We start from the raw sequence: 16053 nt of genomic DNA, 5'->3' as shown, positions 1-16053 counted from the left end.
AAAAAAAGGAGAGATTGGGAGGTAGATTTTAAAGATCTAACAGTTCTTAAAGTATGACTTATGCATAGTATTAGGAAATGGAGGATTCACATGTTTTTTTTCTTTCTGCTTTTTTTTATGGCAGAGTTTCTGTTAAACTATATTAAGAATGATAGTCAGCATTTACCCTAACAATTGAGACACATGCATCCTACATTAAATTTTCAGGTTTGATTCCTGACTAGTACTGTGAATTCTAGCTTCCTGCTGATTCAGACCCAGGGAAGCAGCAGGTTGTAACTCAAGTACATTTGAGACCTGGGTAGTGATCCTAGCTTTCAGATTCAGTCTTGGCCCACCTCCAGCTGTTGCCGGCTTTGGGAGTGAACCACTGATTGGGAGTTTCATTCTCTCTCTCTCTCTCTGTCTCTCTCTGCCTTCAAGCAAACTAGAAACATTTAAAAATCTGGTCAAAAGTGACCCATGTCTGAACTGATAAAGAGTCATTTCTGCTGATCCTTCTCAATTATCCCTGTGTAATTCACTACGATTGTCTTAACGAAATACCCAGGAGTTTTGAGGGCTTAGACCCCAGAAGCGTGATCCCTCACAGTCATGCAGATTAGAAATCTGATGTCAACCAGTTAGCAAGGTTTCTTTCTGCTCCCTCTGTCTTTGCTTGGTCTTTTCTAAGTGTGCCTGTGTCCACATCTCTGCTATAAGGACAGCAGTCATGTTTTATTAGAGTCCTCCCTCATGGCCTCATTGCAGCTTCAATACCACTTTAAAGACTAAATGCGGTCGTAGTCTGACCTATTGGGGTTTAGAACTTCCCCATAGAGATGTGACAGTCCATCACAAACGACCAGTTGCTCATCCATACAATACAGTCATCCTTGGCTGTGCAGATAAAGGCTTCTGAAGCTCAGACAAATACTGCATACCATAGTCATGCAGGATGCTCTAATTAGTTATTTATTTCATGTTTGCTGCTTACAAGTTTAGCTAGATGAAGGATAGCATTAAAATATATGAATATTTATCAGTGGGACTCTTACTGAGTTAAAGTGTAAGTGCATTTCTAGGACCTTCTAATAGATTCTTTCCACCCCCTCTTTTCAGCTTTCCTAGTGCATTTACATACTTGATTTAAAAACCAAATCCATGTTATTCCTCCAGCCCTACTTTTCATAAATTATAAATTCACCACCCTCTTTTGAATGATGGTATTTTGATTTGATTTATCATTAATTACAAGGTCTTGGGACTTTAAGCAGTTAAATACATCGGAAGCCATGTCCCTTGCAAGTTAATGCTGTGCTCAGGGAATTGTCTGCAGGCCCGTATTCCTGTGCTACTCCATGTGCATTCTGCTGTTATTTGGAAGGTCATGTGGAAAGAATGGGTGTGAACTTGAGAGTCTTTAAATAGCTCTTGAAATGCATGTTATAAAATCTTATGGATGATTTGCACATTTTTGTACCTAAATAAACATCTTTTAATTCCATTTCCATGATCTTTTTGAAACACTCTCATAAAGAAAGAACATATATATGCTTCCATAGAATTCTTCTTCTGCCCCATTTATTGAATTAAATTTGAATTACTCATGACTTGAATTTGGTTTAAGCAATTTTATCATATTTTGAAATATATAATTCCTATGATTCCTTATTTGAACTAATAACCCTCTTGTAAGTCCTACAAAATAATTGATTTGCCAAACTAGCCAGCATTTCCTTCTAATTTTTAACTAGTTTCAGTGACAATTATACGCAGAAACGCAGTTCTTAGAATCTACTTCTGAGTTCGCTTCCCCTTTGTGCTGTGTTATAGATAGTACCTATGTGGAACATGTACTTATAAACATTTACTAAAGAGCCTTATATTATCAGCAGTTTATATGATCTTATGGCCATTACAGTCTGGTAAACCCAGACAGGCTGTGCCATGATGATAAAGACTATGATTACCTTGTGAGAACATGTGTTTGCTATCTGTTTCGGTTTACAGCAAACAGACAATGCAGAAGTGAATCTACAGTCATTCATTTCATCTGGTTCTTCACTCATTTTGCCTTCCCTCCTCCTGACACTGTATTTGCAGCCTCAGTTTGAACTTAGAACTGTTCAGCTTTGGGTCTCTTAGTGTAGCTTACTCTTAAAAGTGTGTGTTCTGACTCTTCGTTCTTAATAAATAAGTACCAGATGTAGGAAGACTCTCATCATAGTATTTATTTCAAGGTATTGTTTTTTTGAAAATTCTCTTCAAACAGTGGACAAAAGAGAAAAACCATGCAGTAGTAACAATGCAATGCATGTTGCAAGACAAAATTTTTAGTTTTGTAGACTTAGGAAAATTAGTGCTGTTGGTTATGCTTTGGCCACTGTTTTGACCAGGGTGTGGAAGGTCTTTATATGTGGCTGACATGTATTTCGTAGCCAATGATCCAGCCCTGGTCCAGCTATAATTGTCACAGGCATTTGGTAATGAACATATCAGAATATGAGATCTTTAGATCTCTCTCTCTCTCTCTTTTCTCTCTCTCTCTCTCTCTCTCTCTCTCTCTCTCTCTCAGCCTCTCAAAAGGGATCTGTGCTGTGACGTAGTAGGTTAAACTGCTGGGTGCAGCACCAGCATCCCTTTAGATGCTTGTTCAAGTCCCAGCTGCTTCAATTCCAGTCCACCTCTTGACAAATCTTGTGGAAAGGCAACAGAAGATGTCCCTGGTACATCAGCCTCTGCACACAGGAGGGAGACCTGGAAGAAGCTCCTGGCTCTAGCCTTCAGTTCAGTCCAGTTCTGGCCACTGCAGCCATTAAGGGAATCGATCAGTGGATGGAAAGCCGCTCTGTCTCTGTTGCTCTCTGTAACTCTGAGTTATAAGCAAAAAATAAATAAATCTTTTAAATGAAAAGCAGATTTTTAAGATAGGAAGAATATTCTGTAGTAACCCATTCAAACTGATCATCTCTGTATAATCAATAATGAAGATTTGAAATTGATTGTGGAAGCTACCAGAATTTGCATTTACAACTAAAATCCCTTTTTTACTTTTGAAATGTTAACCATATAAATGTGTATTTATTTTTTAGTCCAAAAACAAATATTATAATACTAAGAATTACAATGCTTTTTAATTGAATTATCCTATCACATTTTTCTCATAATGCAAATGATTTAAAACTTCTAAAAATATGACAAAAGCAAAGCTATGCTGATAATTCCAAAGCTTCTCTAAGCATTTTTTTTTCTTTCTTGAAATTCTGATTTTATATATTTTAGTACTCCAGTGGCTCCACCTCATCAACTGTCTGATACTGAATACACAGCCTGTCATGGCCAGCGTCCCGTCCTCGGTGCCCCAGGCTATCATTCCAGGGGCATTTCTCTCACACTCTGCGGCAAAAATTCTAAAAGTCACATTACATTCTTTCATTTCCCCACTGTGAAATATGCTTTGGATCATTAGACAATCTCGATTTTTTTTTGAATGTTGGCAGTTTCCTTATAAAGACGTATTTGTTTTGTTTTGTTTCATTTTTACTTGAAAGTCAGAGTTACAGAGAAAAAAGAGAGGTTCCATTTACTGGTTCACTCCCCAAATGGCCACAATGACCAGAACCGTGTTAGTCCAAGTCTGGGAGCAAGGAGTTCCTTATGGGCCTCCCTAAGTGGTGTAGGGGTACAAGGACTTGTTCTGTCCTCTACTCCTTTCCCAGATCATTAGCAGGGAGCTGGATCAAAAGTGGAGCATCCAGAACTCAAACTAGTGCCTATATGAGATCCCAACACTGCAGGGTAAAGATTAGCCTGCTATGCCACTGTGGCAGCACATGCTTTTTCTCTTGATCTTTCCAAAATATATTTTTTATGTCTGAATAACCACCAACACTGCTAGATCCTCCATCTTTGCTGATGTCAGCTATTGTAGTAACTGCCATCCTTCATGGATTGTTATCTTTCCTTTTAATACAGGGCTGGTGAATCTTTTTCTACCAAGAACCACTTAAGTAGGTTTTTAATGATACATATTTTAATTTGAAAAGCAGAGTCTCAGAGGGAGAGAGCATGCGTATGACCCTCGTTCTGCTGCTTCACCTCCCAAATGGTAGCAATGGCTGGGCTAGGTCAGGCTGAAATTCCTGCTGTGTCTCCCCGCAGAGTGCTGGAGCCTAAGGACTTTAGCCATCCTCTGCTCCCTCCCAACCATGTGAGCAGAGAGCTGGATTGGAAGTGGAGCGGCTGCAACTCATCCCGGGGCTCATATGAAATTTAAGCATTTCAGGTGGCAGTTTAAACTGCTAAGCCACAATGCTAGCCCTCATTTGAATATTTTAACACCATTTACAGACCATACAAAATTTATTAATTTAAAAACTAGCCTGCTGATATATAGTATGTGATACTTAACATATAACTATATGCACACACAGGATGTTTCTTAGTGAACACACATATCAGTGTGATATAGATAGTAAAGATTCAGTTGAGGGCCCAGCGCAATAGCGTAGTGATTAAGGTCCTTGCCTTGAATGCACTGGGATCCCATGTGAGCACTAGTTCTAATCCCGCCGGCCCTGCTTCCCATCCAGCTCCCTGCTTATGGCCTGGGAAGGGAATAGAGGACAGCCCAAAGCTTTGGGACCTTGCACCTGTGTGGGAGACCCGGAAGAAGCTCCTGGCTCCTGGCTTCGGATTGGCTCAGTTCCAACCATGGAGGCTGCTTGGGGAGTGAACCATCAGACAGAAAATCTTCCTCTCTGTCTCTCCTCCTCTCTGTATATCTGCCTTTCCAATAAAAATAAATAAATCTTTAAAAAAGTCAGTTGATTGAAGTAGCATTAAAAAAAAAACCACTAAAATAGGAAATTAGCAATCTAATGGCCTTAGCCCTGATTCTAACCACATCTAGTTTTGAGATTGGAAAATAGTGTAAGGCTGGAACTTTCTCATCTAAAAATCAGAAAATGTACAGCCAGGATTAGAGATGGCAAACAGATCCCAATTCAAATCAAATTTCAATAACTGAAGTGGTTCTTGAAGGACTAAGTACAAGCATCTGGAATCAGGAATAACATGTGAAATCAGGAAGCTCTTTTACCATTTCAAGAGGGGAAGTTACAATACAAATGGCCAATATTAGCCATCCCAGAAATAGAAAATTGCCAACTCCAACTCTGCTAATCAGTGGTCCTGGGCTGTATATCAAGAATGTGTTAAAATTGTTGGTCCTATTTTGGGGTAGCCTGTAATTGTTTTGTTCACTTAAGGTATAGTGTCTCGCAAATTAGTGTGGTTCCAATGATAATTACAACATTTAGTGATTTTTCAGCCATCAGAATTTTACAGCATTTAAACTACTTCTTTTTAGATCTTCCACCTCCTCCAGTGCCACCACCTGCTATAAAATCACCCACTGTCCAATCCAAGGCCCAGCTGGAGGTACGACCTGTAATGGTGCCAAAACTCCCTTCTGTAGAAGCAAGAACTGACAGATCATCAGATAGAAAAGGAAGCAGTTACAGAGGGAGAGAAGTACTGGATGGAAGACAAGTTGCTGACATGCGAACCAATCCAGGGGATCCCAGAGAGGCACAGGAGCAGCAGAATGATGGGAAAGGACGAGGGAACAAGGGAGCAAAACGAGACCTTCCACCAGCAAAGACTCATCTCATCCAAGGTACTGATAGAGTTAAGCAACAACTCAGTATAAATTGAGTATGTGTTCACCAGATACAAATTTCTGTACAAGAAAGTTATACTAAAGTGGTGTTTGCTTTCCAGTGGGGATGCAGGCAAATACAAACAAACGAACAAACAAACCTCAGTTCACTCCAGAATGAGATATTATGAAAGGATTCCCAGAATGATGACTCCTCAGCTGACTTTTAAAGGAAAGTAAGGTTTCAAAAAGTGATGCAGGGAAAAGGAGATGTCAAGTAAAGGAAACGTGTTGAAAAAATATATGAAAGTTTAAAATTAGTGTTTGGAGAACATCGGTTTCCGATTTAACTGATGCATGACAGCGTGCTTGTTCCAGGAGCAATTGATAAATAGTAAACAAGGAAGGTGGTTGAGTCCAGCTGAAAAACCTAGGGATACAATTCTGAGTGTTGCCTTATTGAAATAGTCACTGATGAGCCGGCAAAGAATTCTAAATGAGAGATGACACAATCAGATTAGCGCTTTCTTTTAGAAAAATAATTGGCAATGAAGAAGAGACTGGAATTTGGTAGATGAGGTAGATGACAGCATAACAACATTGTAAAAGTAATACAAATATGAAGATTCATTTATTTGAAAGATAGTGAGAGTGATATTCCAACCTCTAGTTCACTGTACAATGGGCTCTTAGAGATGTTGAACCTGCCCCAGCACACCTCTAGTAAGTGATGATTAATTATTAGGCAGAAAATTATCATTATTCAAAGGAGGGATGGGTGCTATGGTGTAGTGGGTTAAGTTATTGCTTGTAGAGCCTAAAAAGATGATGGCCATGCAGCACATTCCATCCAGCATTGTGCTAATACACCTGGGAGGCAGCAGATAATGGTTCAAGCAGTTGAGTTCCTGCCACTCGTGTGGGAGACTCAGAGTTTCTGGCTCCTGATTTCAGCACGACCTAGCCCAGGCCATTGTAGGCCTATGGAGAGTACATTATTGGATGCAAAATCTCTCCCTCCCCCCTGGCCCTCTCCATTATGCCCCCCCTTCCTCCCTAACTACTCAAATTTCTCTGCATGTCTCTCTTTCTTTGTAATTCTGCCTTTCAGAAATATATATTTTAAAAAGAACATCCAAGCTATTAAAAATAGTGTCACAGAATGAATGGAAGAGAACAGTTTAAAATAAGAAAGAATACAAAATGCCAAAGAAGTGAAAGTTGGGTATGAACTCAAGGGAGAAGAGATTTTGCGTTATGTTGGTTGTGGTTTCAGCTCTTTTGAATTGTTCTTAATACAGTAGTCTGAATGCAGGTATGATGTAAGGGGTTATAAAATAAATGGAGGTTTTAGAACGGAGATGATGATCATAAACTCAAATGGTTGGGATGAGTAACAGAGGTTGACATAGGGCCGATCAGGAGTGCCAAATGAGTGGTAATTAAGACAATAATTCTGAACATTGTGTGACCGTAGCCTTTGATGATATTACCACAGCATAAAGGTTGCATACATATTAGCTTATTTTTTCAATGAAATAAAAGTTGATCTGAGTGAACTATTGACTCATAGTGACTATACTCCTAATATTGATTCATAAATAGAATACCATTGTTTAAATTATGAGTTTCTGTCTAGCCAGAAATTACAGAACAATGTCCTGCTCATAGGCAGTCTACCTCCAAACTAGGTGGAATTCAGAGGAGAATTATAGCAACTTATAAATATCTTGGTATATAATAAAATATAGGTGAAATTTCTGTCAGACCAGTTTTAGATTTAATACGGTGTCTTGTGTTTTAAAAATATTTATGAATAAAGAACTAAAAGCCAAGCAGTCCTACTCTGTGGAAGGCACTGATATGGGCTGACTTGATATTGTATGTCCATGTTCCCAAACTCTTATTTAAACCATAACCTTTTGTGCGCCATTAAATGATCATTTCTATGTATTGTTGTAGTTTTCATTCTCGTGCTTCAGTTCTTATTATTTATAATGTAAGAGGCACATTAATTTGCATGTGTAATGAATGGTTATTTTTAATTAACGAAAGTGGTCTTCTAGACTCTGATCTTTTTGCTGACATTTGCTTTAGTTCAGTTTATTTCTACATATATCAAACACCTATTGTGTTTTCAAGCATTGTAATAAGTCCTAAGATTTATGTGTATGCATGAGACCTGACCTCAAGAGGGGCTGGGGGAGAGGAGAGAGGGGCGGGGACAGGAGGGGCAGGGAGAAAATGGAGATGGGAGAGTCTGTAAGTTCAGATATCCAAGGTATCAGAATGCTTGGTAGTCCAGAAGAGAGACATTCAGCCCAACGTTCTGTGAGACGCAATGTTAATAAACATGTCCCGAATTTCTTGATTGTTGCTGGTTGAAATGACACGTAAATTGCGTGTTTAAGAATGGGTGAAATTTTGCTCAGGCAGAGAAAGTGGATTGTTTAGATGAAGATATGGTGATGGAAAGTTATGGGTATTATTTGGAGACTGTAATATAGCTAATACTACAAAACAATAAAGGTAGTTAAAGGTGAAGCTATTGAAATAAATGTAGATTTAAGTCATAAAATAACCTATAGATCATCCAAGAGGACAGTATCTGAGTCTGACAATTTAGGTAAGAATAGCTTAAGAACAAAAGACATGGTTGCAATACCCAGACAAGAGATGTGAGATTATACACTATGTTACAGAAACAAATGAGTGACTTAGAAACCCCCCTCAAAATGCTTGGGCTCAAAATCATCCTTACTGTCATATATGAGGAGGCTTCAAAAAATTCATCAAAATCAGGATTAAAATTTTGGTGAATTTTTAAAACTCATCCATAAGAAGTCTTCAAATGCTCATGAAGCTCTGTATGATGAAAAGCTTTGGGCCTGGCACCATAGCCTCGTGGCTGAAGTCCTTGCCTCTCACACACAGGGATCCCATATGGGCGCTGGTTCTAATCCTGACGGTCCCACTTCCCATCCAGATTCCTGCTTGTGGCCTGGAAAGGAAATGAGGATGGCCCAAAGCTTTGGGACCCTGCACCCATGTAGGAGACCCAGAAGAGGCTTCTGGCTCCTGGTTTGATTGGCTCAGTTCCAGCTATTGCAGCCACTTGGGGATTAATCATTGACAGAAGATCTTCCTCTCTGTCTCTCCTCCTCTCTGTATATCTGACTGTCCAATAAAATAGATCTTTAAAAAAAAGCTTTGCAAAGACTTCCAATTTACATATTCAAATAAACTCATATTTTGATGTAATATTTCCATAAACATTTAAAGACCCTGCATATTTTAATATATAGACATGATAATCTTAATAGTTTTGGAAATGTTGTTGAAATGGAGGAGAAAAACTAAAAATCTGCTGATTGTCCATCTTTTGTAGCTTCATGGTTAAAGAATACAGACATGGAGGAAATTTCAGGAGAGTTTACACTTGGAGTCAAAGTTCAACAAGCTAAGTCTGAGGGTTGTTCAAAAAGAGAATGAGTGGCTTGGAGTTTTAGAATATCAGCAATAGCGAACTTCTGAAATTCGAAGTTCCACTGTCTGGAAGTATGGGTAGAAGTCGTGGTGTACCAGCGCTTGGCTGTGCCTTGACAGTTGACGGGTGGACCCAATTCTAGTCATTTCTTTATAACAAGATTGTTGTAGTTGACATAAAGGTTTCACTGTCTCATATGTTTTCATATCAACATTAAGAACCTCTCTAGATACAGATTATATAATCACTTCCAACAAAGAAAAGTAGAAACTAAAACTTAAATAATATGAGGTCACACAGTGAGTGATAGGATTGGAAGGCATGTCTGACTCTAAGTTTGGTTTGCCTCCTTTGGTAATTTGGGTCCCAAGAGAGGTTGAGATGGACAAAAGCTGATTCATGGAGTCAATCGAATTCCCCAGCCGGTACTAGAGAGACAAGGCTTGTTCTTTTTGTGTTCAAAAGATGGTTTTTGCATTATTCATCATGCTTATAAGAGATGTCCTCATTTATTCCTCAAAATCACCAATGCTTCCCTGTTCAGAATTACAGATAAACGTGAATAAATATGTGTGGTTGTTTTCACACCCATTTATTATATTTCATTACACAGAGGATATTCTGCCATACTGTAGACCTACATTTCCAACATCAAATAATCCCAGAGATCCCAGTTCCTCAAGCTCAGTGTCATCAAGAGGATCAGGAAGCAGACAAAGAGAACAAGCAAATGTTGGTCGGAGAAATATTGCAGAAATGCAAGTTCTTGGAGGATACGAAAGAGGAGAAGATAATAATGAAGAATTAGAGGTATTTCTAATTTTTCCAATATTAGACAGAAGTTGTCGCATATGTCTCAAAATTAGGGCACATCTAGTATATGTAAATGTTACTGTTTTATCACAAACTTGTCATTACCCTAATGTTTGTGATACCAGAAATTGAAGTTCTGAGAATTTAAGGATTTTTGCTTTGAAATGTGTTGCACAGTTTTAACCCGAAGTATCTTCATAGATGTATTTCATATTCATTTGCAGATTTTCAAATAAAAGTATTGGGAATATGGTAAAATATTTTTGGTAAATAGGAACAGTTGACCTAGATGTTTGATTCATAATTTTATAATAGACTAAGAAAAGCCAGTAAACTGACAGAAACATGTGATGTAACTGGCGGTTATCAGTCATCATCATGATCCTCAGGGTTAACGTGACTGATCTGGCCAACTGGCTTCTACCTTCACTCTCATGAATACCTAAATCTTGCTCATGACACTGACCTTCTCAAATGGGGGACTGCTACTTCACCCTAAGGTCCCCTCCCTTGCTGAAATGGATAGTAATTGAAGATATATTCTGCGGTAGGTCATACCATCTTGTAAAATGTTTTTCTTTTGAAAATGTGTTTTCTCCATCTTCTAAGACATAAGGTGACAATCATCTCATTTTGCAAATATATCTAATTTCACATAGATATAAAATTATTGATAAACTATGTTTAGTAATGAAAATTGTCATAAATTATGTATAATTGGATTTTTAATACTACACGCTATATTTTGTTTTTGAGACTTAGAAAAAAGAAGTACTTTTTTCCTGCAAATGCTGTTAAACAGGTTGTTTTTTCAAGTTTCTCATTTTGTTTTTTAAGTAGAAGAACCCTTTGACAGGACAAAATGTCATTCATGTTAATTCGAGTATCAAAAGCCAATAAAATACAGTACAATGAGGAGTTGGGGCAGAAGTGAGTAGAGAGTCCCAGAGCTCTCTCAGAGTCTCGATTATTCTTCCTGCAAAAATGAAATAATGCAATACGGCTCTTTCTCCTCATTCAGAGTCCTGAACTAACCAGGAAACATTAAGACACTGTGCGTAGTTTGGTGCTTGCTGGAGTAATGTCAGATATGCTATCCAGACCAGCTACAGTTGACAAATAATTTGCATTCAACATTTTTCTTCCATTGTATGTCAGCAAATGAATGAAAAAGCACTTTAGGCTTAAACTGTAAGCACACATTCATACAATCAAATGTAAGATAACAATCAAGATTTATATTCAGATATAATAATAATTTGTTTCTTGCAGGAAACTGAAAGCTGAAGACAACCAGAGAGGCTTGTGAGAAGTACCGTGAAAGGATCACTCAAAATGCCTCCTGTCTGATGACACGTGATGCCAGACGAAATGTTCAGTGCAATCAGTGTGCAAATTGCCTTTCTTCTTCCTCTTATTAGGATGCCAATTTAAAATCTTGATTGGGTTTTGATTGTTGTTGTTTTGTCCCAGAATCTCCCGGTTCCCCACACTGTTGGAACAAACCGTTGCTCCTTATTTCCAGCAAGGGGAGGATATTGACTTCTTGCTTCCGTCATCAGCCAGCAGGAGAGAACACAGCAGTTCCCTGCATTTTGCTCCTGAGATATGGCATTGCACTGCTTATATACCAAGCTAATTTGTAGCAAAATATTGATCAAAGATAACGTTGATTATCAACCTCATGCCAAGGGCTCTCAAAGTATAATCTTTCTATAACTAACTGCTAATGCAAAATAAAACATACTTCATTTTAACATGATTTTAAAATCAGTCTTTCATACCACACCTTGCTGGGAGAAACAAAAAATACAGCAAAGGTAGAACTGAACAGTTTGGATGGGGTAGAAACATTGTAAATATATACTCTTTGCAACCCCTGGTGGTACTTTATTTTGTCTTCATTTCAATCATTGAAGTATATTCTTATGGGAAATGTAATTTTGGACAAATAGGGCTAAACCAGTTGGATCTCTGGTTGTCTAGTCATTGTCATAAGTAAGCCTAGCAAAAACCTTGTTCTATTTTTCAATCAAAAAGCAATTATAAGAGCATATTACAGAAAAAAGGATGTTTTTAATGACCAATGGAGTAGGGACATCCCTATCTTAACTGGCCTAAATTTCTTCTGGTAGTGTCAGTTCAACTTTCAGAAGTGCCACTTAAGGAAGTTTGATGTTTTGTTTTTATAATGCACTGTTTTTAATCTTTTTTTTTTTTGGTTTTAAAAGCACAATCACAACTTTATTTGTAAACCATGTAACTATTAACCTTTTTTGTCTTATTGAGAAAGTGTTGAGAAGTGTTTTTAACCTGTTTTGTTAATGCTCTATGTTTGTATTTTGAATATTTGAATGATGACAGACAGTGAAGTAATGTGCATACATTATCGTGGGCCATGAACCAATTGTTCTTGCTTTTCCTGAACTTAAGGAAAAACAGAGGTTCAAGTTTGTTGTGGCCAATGTCAAAACATATGAAATAACCTTATAAGCTCAAATAGAGGCAATATTTGTTTTAATTTGCCAAATGATATCTTCTGATGGTAGCTTTTTATGGTCTTTTTTGTCATTCTATAAATTTCATTGACTTTATAATTGGTGCTATTTGGGGAAAACTACATTTATTCATACACAGGTATTAAGCCTAACCCACTGGAAAACAAAGCCAAACAAAACTGAACCACACATAAAGGCTGATATTCACCACAAAAACTGAAAATGTTCATTTAGATAATTTGAAAAAAGTTCCATAGAAAGAGTATGCAGTACTAAGGGAACAATCCACGTGATTAATGTTTTCATTATGTTCATGTAAGAAGCCTCTTATTTTTAGCCATAATTTTGCATACTGAAAATCCAATAATCAGAAAAGTAATTTTGTCACATTATTTATTAAAAATGTTCTCAAATACATCATTCTTTCTTGTGTTGATTTTTTTTCATTGTGTGCTGATCAGACTTTTCCCATTTAATCACGAAGTCCTTGTGTCTGAACATTTCACCACTGTATTTCCAGAAAGTAAATACTCTCCATCGCCAACACGAAGAGGCACGTTTTATTTGTAAGAAAAAATTTTCATTCATTTCCTCTAAATCTAAATGTTAAAGATGAATTAAGACTATGAATTTTGTCATGTGGTAAGAGAGTGAGTGCTTACTACTAAGGGTGTACTATTTTTGTTCTTGTATGTGTATGTGAATTTCAGTTAACCTACTTCTAAAATAATCAGTATTCAACTAGGATACATTTGATTTGTAAAGTCTGAACCACCTTCTGTCAAGAAGAAAATTATGTAAATTCAAAATACTTATCAGTAACCATCTGCTTTCTTGTTACAAATGTGTGTGACATTTTTACAAAACCTATCATATACCAGGTTGGACATTATTATTCATTAAGGTCAACATATTCAAATATTCAACTGTTGATGGATGAGCTGGGTATCATGTCTTGGAAATGCCAAGAGTAATAGAATCTAATGGAGCCTTTTTTTCAATGACATTAACATTGTTTTTTTACCTAAGTTTTATCAGAACTTGGAAATGTAAGGAAAAGTTTAAAGAAAAATGGGATATAATTTGAAGTTTAGTTTTAGAACAGTGAAATTTTATCATTGCCTAGAGAGACAACTCTACAGGTTAGAAAGTCAGCTTCAAAACTTTTTCAAAGGGAAAAAAAATCGGGGAGTAGGTTTATTATCCAAATTTTTCTCCTTCCCATGCTAGTTCGACTATAAATAATTAGTCTCTCTTGATTTGGAGAACATGATATACCTTCCAGCTATGTGCATCGAAGGCCTGGGTTTGAGTCCCAGTTTTGTCATGGCTATGTTTCCTTTGGACATGCTACTTACCTCGAAGTCTCAGGTACTTCACCTGTAAATTCAAAAATACCTACCTCATGGAGCTATTGTCATGATTTAGAACGTTAATGTATATGAAATGGACTCTGTAAACTCCAAAAATAATACAAGATATTGTCACTTTTATGGACTGAAATTCATTACACATGCAATTCATCCCCATTTTACATATATAGTTTGTTCCTAAAAACTTGCATGGAAATCAAAGAATAAGTGTGGTACACGATTGAGGATGGTTCCATTTCCAGTGATTACAATTCACTGTGAAATACCTAATTGTGGAATAAATCGTTGGTGTTTTTGTTTGTTTCTTTGCATTTGAATTGAGGGGGCACACTGTGGGTGGGGTTATAACATTTCTAGCACATTTTTCATAATGTAGGAGTGTAAACAGGAAACTTGAGTTCTTAATAAAGGGATTAAATGTATCAATTTAGGGCTTCTCTTCTATCATGTTGCTGAAAGTGTCTTCATTCCAGGTGAGCTCAGTCACATCTGGCTTTCTTGGTCATTTCAGATGTCTGGACTTTCTCCTCTATCCCCTCTATTCCATACAGTGGTATCTAAACACCAGAGACTGGGTCCATGTGTGGAAAATATGGATGGTAAAGGGACTAAGGACATTTGGCATGGCTGGTGTCCAAAATTCAGGAGCCTCCTTTTGACAGAATCCTTGCTTTGTACCCTCTTCTACCCAAGCTTGATGGCCATTACTACCCACTGCCTTGCTCTAGATACTCCTAAGATGAAAGTGAGTATAGGTAGCAATGGATGAAGATCATCTGTGTTCTGTGCCAGGATGAGAATTTAGAGGCTAGGCATTTGGACATTTGCCAGCAACGTTGTTAGTTTGTGTTTGTTTCCCATTTGTTGCAGTCGTCTGATGGGTGGAGAATTTAACTACCAAACAATAGTAGGTAAAGTAGGTAAGAGTGCCAGGTATTTCAGATGGGAGGGTGCTAAGATGAGGTGAGACTGAGCTTAAAGGAAGCTGTCAGCAGAAGCAAGCTCTTCCAGGCATCTGCTCCAAGCAAGATTATTGAGAAATGTTTTAGCATAATACCAAAGGTTGAGCAATCCGCAGTTTGCCTCCTTTAAAATTAAGATAAATGTTCTTTCATAGTGAAATTAATCATATGAAATTAATCATAGATATTCAAATTATTTCCACATAGATGAAGTTTTATTTTTACCAATTGCCAATTATTGGTAATACAAATACTGATTTCAACATGTTCTGAAATATTTTATCTACATTTATTAATATATTCTGAAAATGTTTATATCTAGAGAATCGAAACTAAAAGGCAAAAGTTTGAGAATCACTAGCAAAATATTAATTGGTTTGTGGGGGAATATCTATGATTATGCATTAACTTATGGCAAAGCAACAAAGTTTTAAAGTACCTAAAGAAATAAAAATATCCATACTAATTAAGGCTGTGCCTTCTAAAACACTAACATACTGCAGATGGAGGCAGACAAAATTAACAGATCAGTCAGAGTAACCTGAGAAATGTCAAGTTAAATTAGGGGATGGTTTACTAATTTATATATCACACAACATTATCATGGAAGCATCCAATACTGACTAAAGCTGTTAGCATTGTCATAGGAAATCTTAATCCAAAGCTTTTAATTTCAATGGAATTTAATAGTTGTTACATTTATTCAAGGTCATTGTCTCACATTGATCCAAACTGTTTACCCCCTTTGACTGAATGTATGTTACCTGTGTTCACGTGTCTAGATCGTAACCCTCGGTGAGATGCTGTCAGGAGGAGGGATCCCGTGACAGGGAGGGGAATTCAGTGATGTCATGAGAGTGGCACCTCCATGAATGGGATAGCGCCCTTAAAAAAGTGATCCTGGAGAGTACTTTCTTCCTTCTTACCCTCACACAGTCGTTTATGAAATGTTAGCCATCTGTAATGCAGAAAACGACCCTTGCAAGAACTCAACCACGCAGGAATATTGATCTAGAACTTGCCTCTAGAAGTAAAAACCAGGGTCCGGTGGCGTAGCCAAGCGGCTAAAGTCCTCCTAGCGTTGAATGCCCCGGGATCCCATATGGACGCCGGTTCTAATCCCGACAGCTCCACTTCTCATCCAGCTCCCTGCTTGTGGCCTGGGAAAGCAGTCGAGGACGGCCCAATGCACTGGTACACTGCCCCCGCGCGGGAGACCTGGAGGAGGTTCCTGGTTCCCGGCATCGGATCGACGCAGCACCGGCCGTTGCGGCTC

At 37.7% G+C, this 16053-nt stretch overlaps 1 protein-coding gene across 1 annotated transcript in view; it reads left to right on the top strand.

Annotated features, from left to right (window-relative positions):
- The window catches only part of ROBO1 (roundabout guidance receptor 1), a 404089-nt gene extending 391229 nt beyond the window's left edge, over positions 1-12860 (top strand). The window contains exons 27-29 of the mRNA XM_058661768.1: positions 5354-5662; positions 9745-9941; positions 11217-12860. Coding sequence (XP_058517751.1) covers positions 5354-5662; positions 9745-9941; positions 11217-11231 — 521 coding nt within the window. The 3' untranslated portion in view covers positions 11232-12860. The remainder of the gene's footprint in view (positions 1-5353; positions 5663-9744; positions 9942-11216) is intronic.
- Positions 12861-16053: the final 3193 nt, after the last annotated feature.

This window comes from Ochotona princeps, chromosome 3 (assembly GCF_030435755.1).
Source record: "Ochotona princeps isolate mOchPri1 chromosome 3, mOchPri1.hap1, whole genome shotgun sequence".
Lineage (NCBI taxonomy): Eukaryota > Metazoa > Chordata > Mammalia > Lagomorpha > Ochotonidae > Ochotona > Ochotona princeps.
Note: the sequence above shows the minus strand (reverse complement) of the source record. Positions and strands in the feature narration are given on the sequence as shown.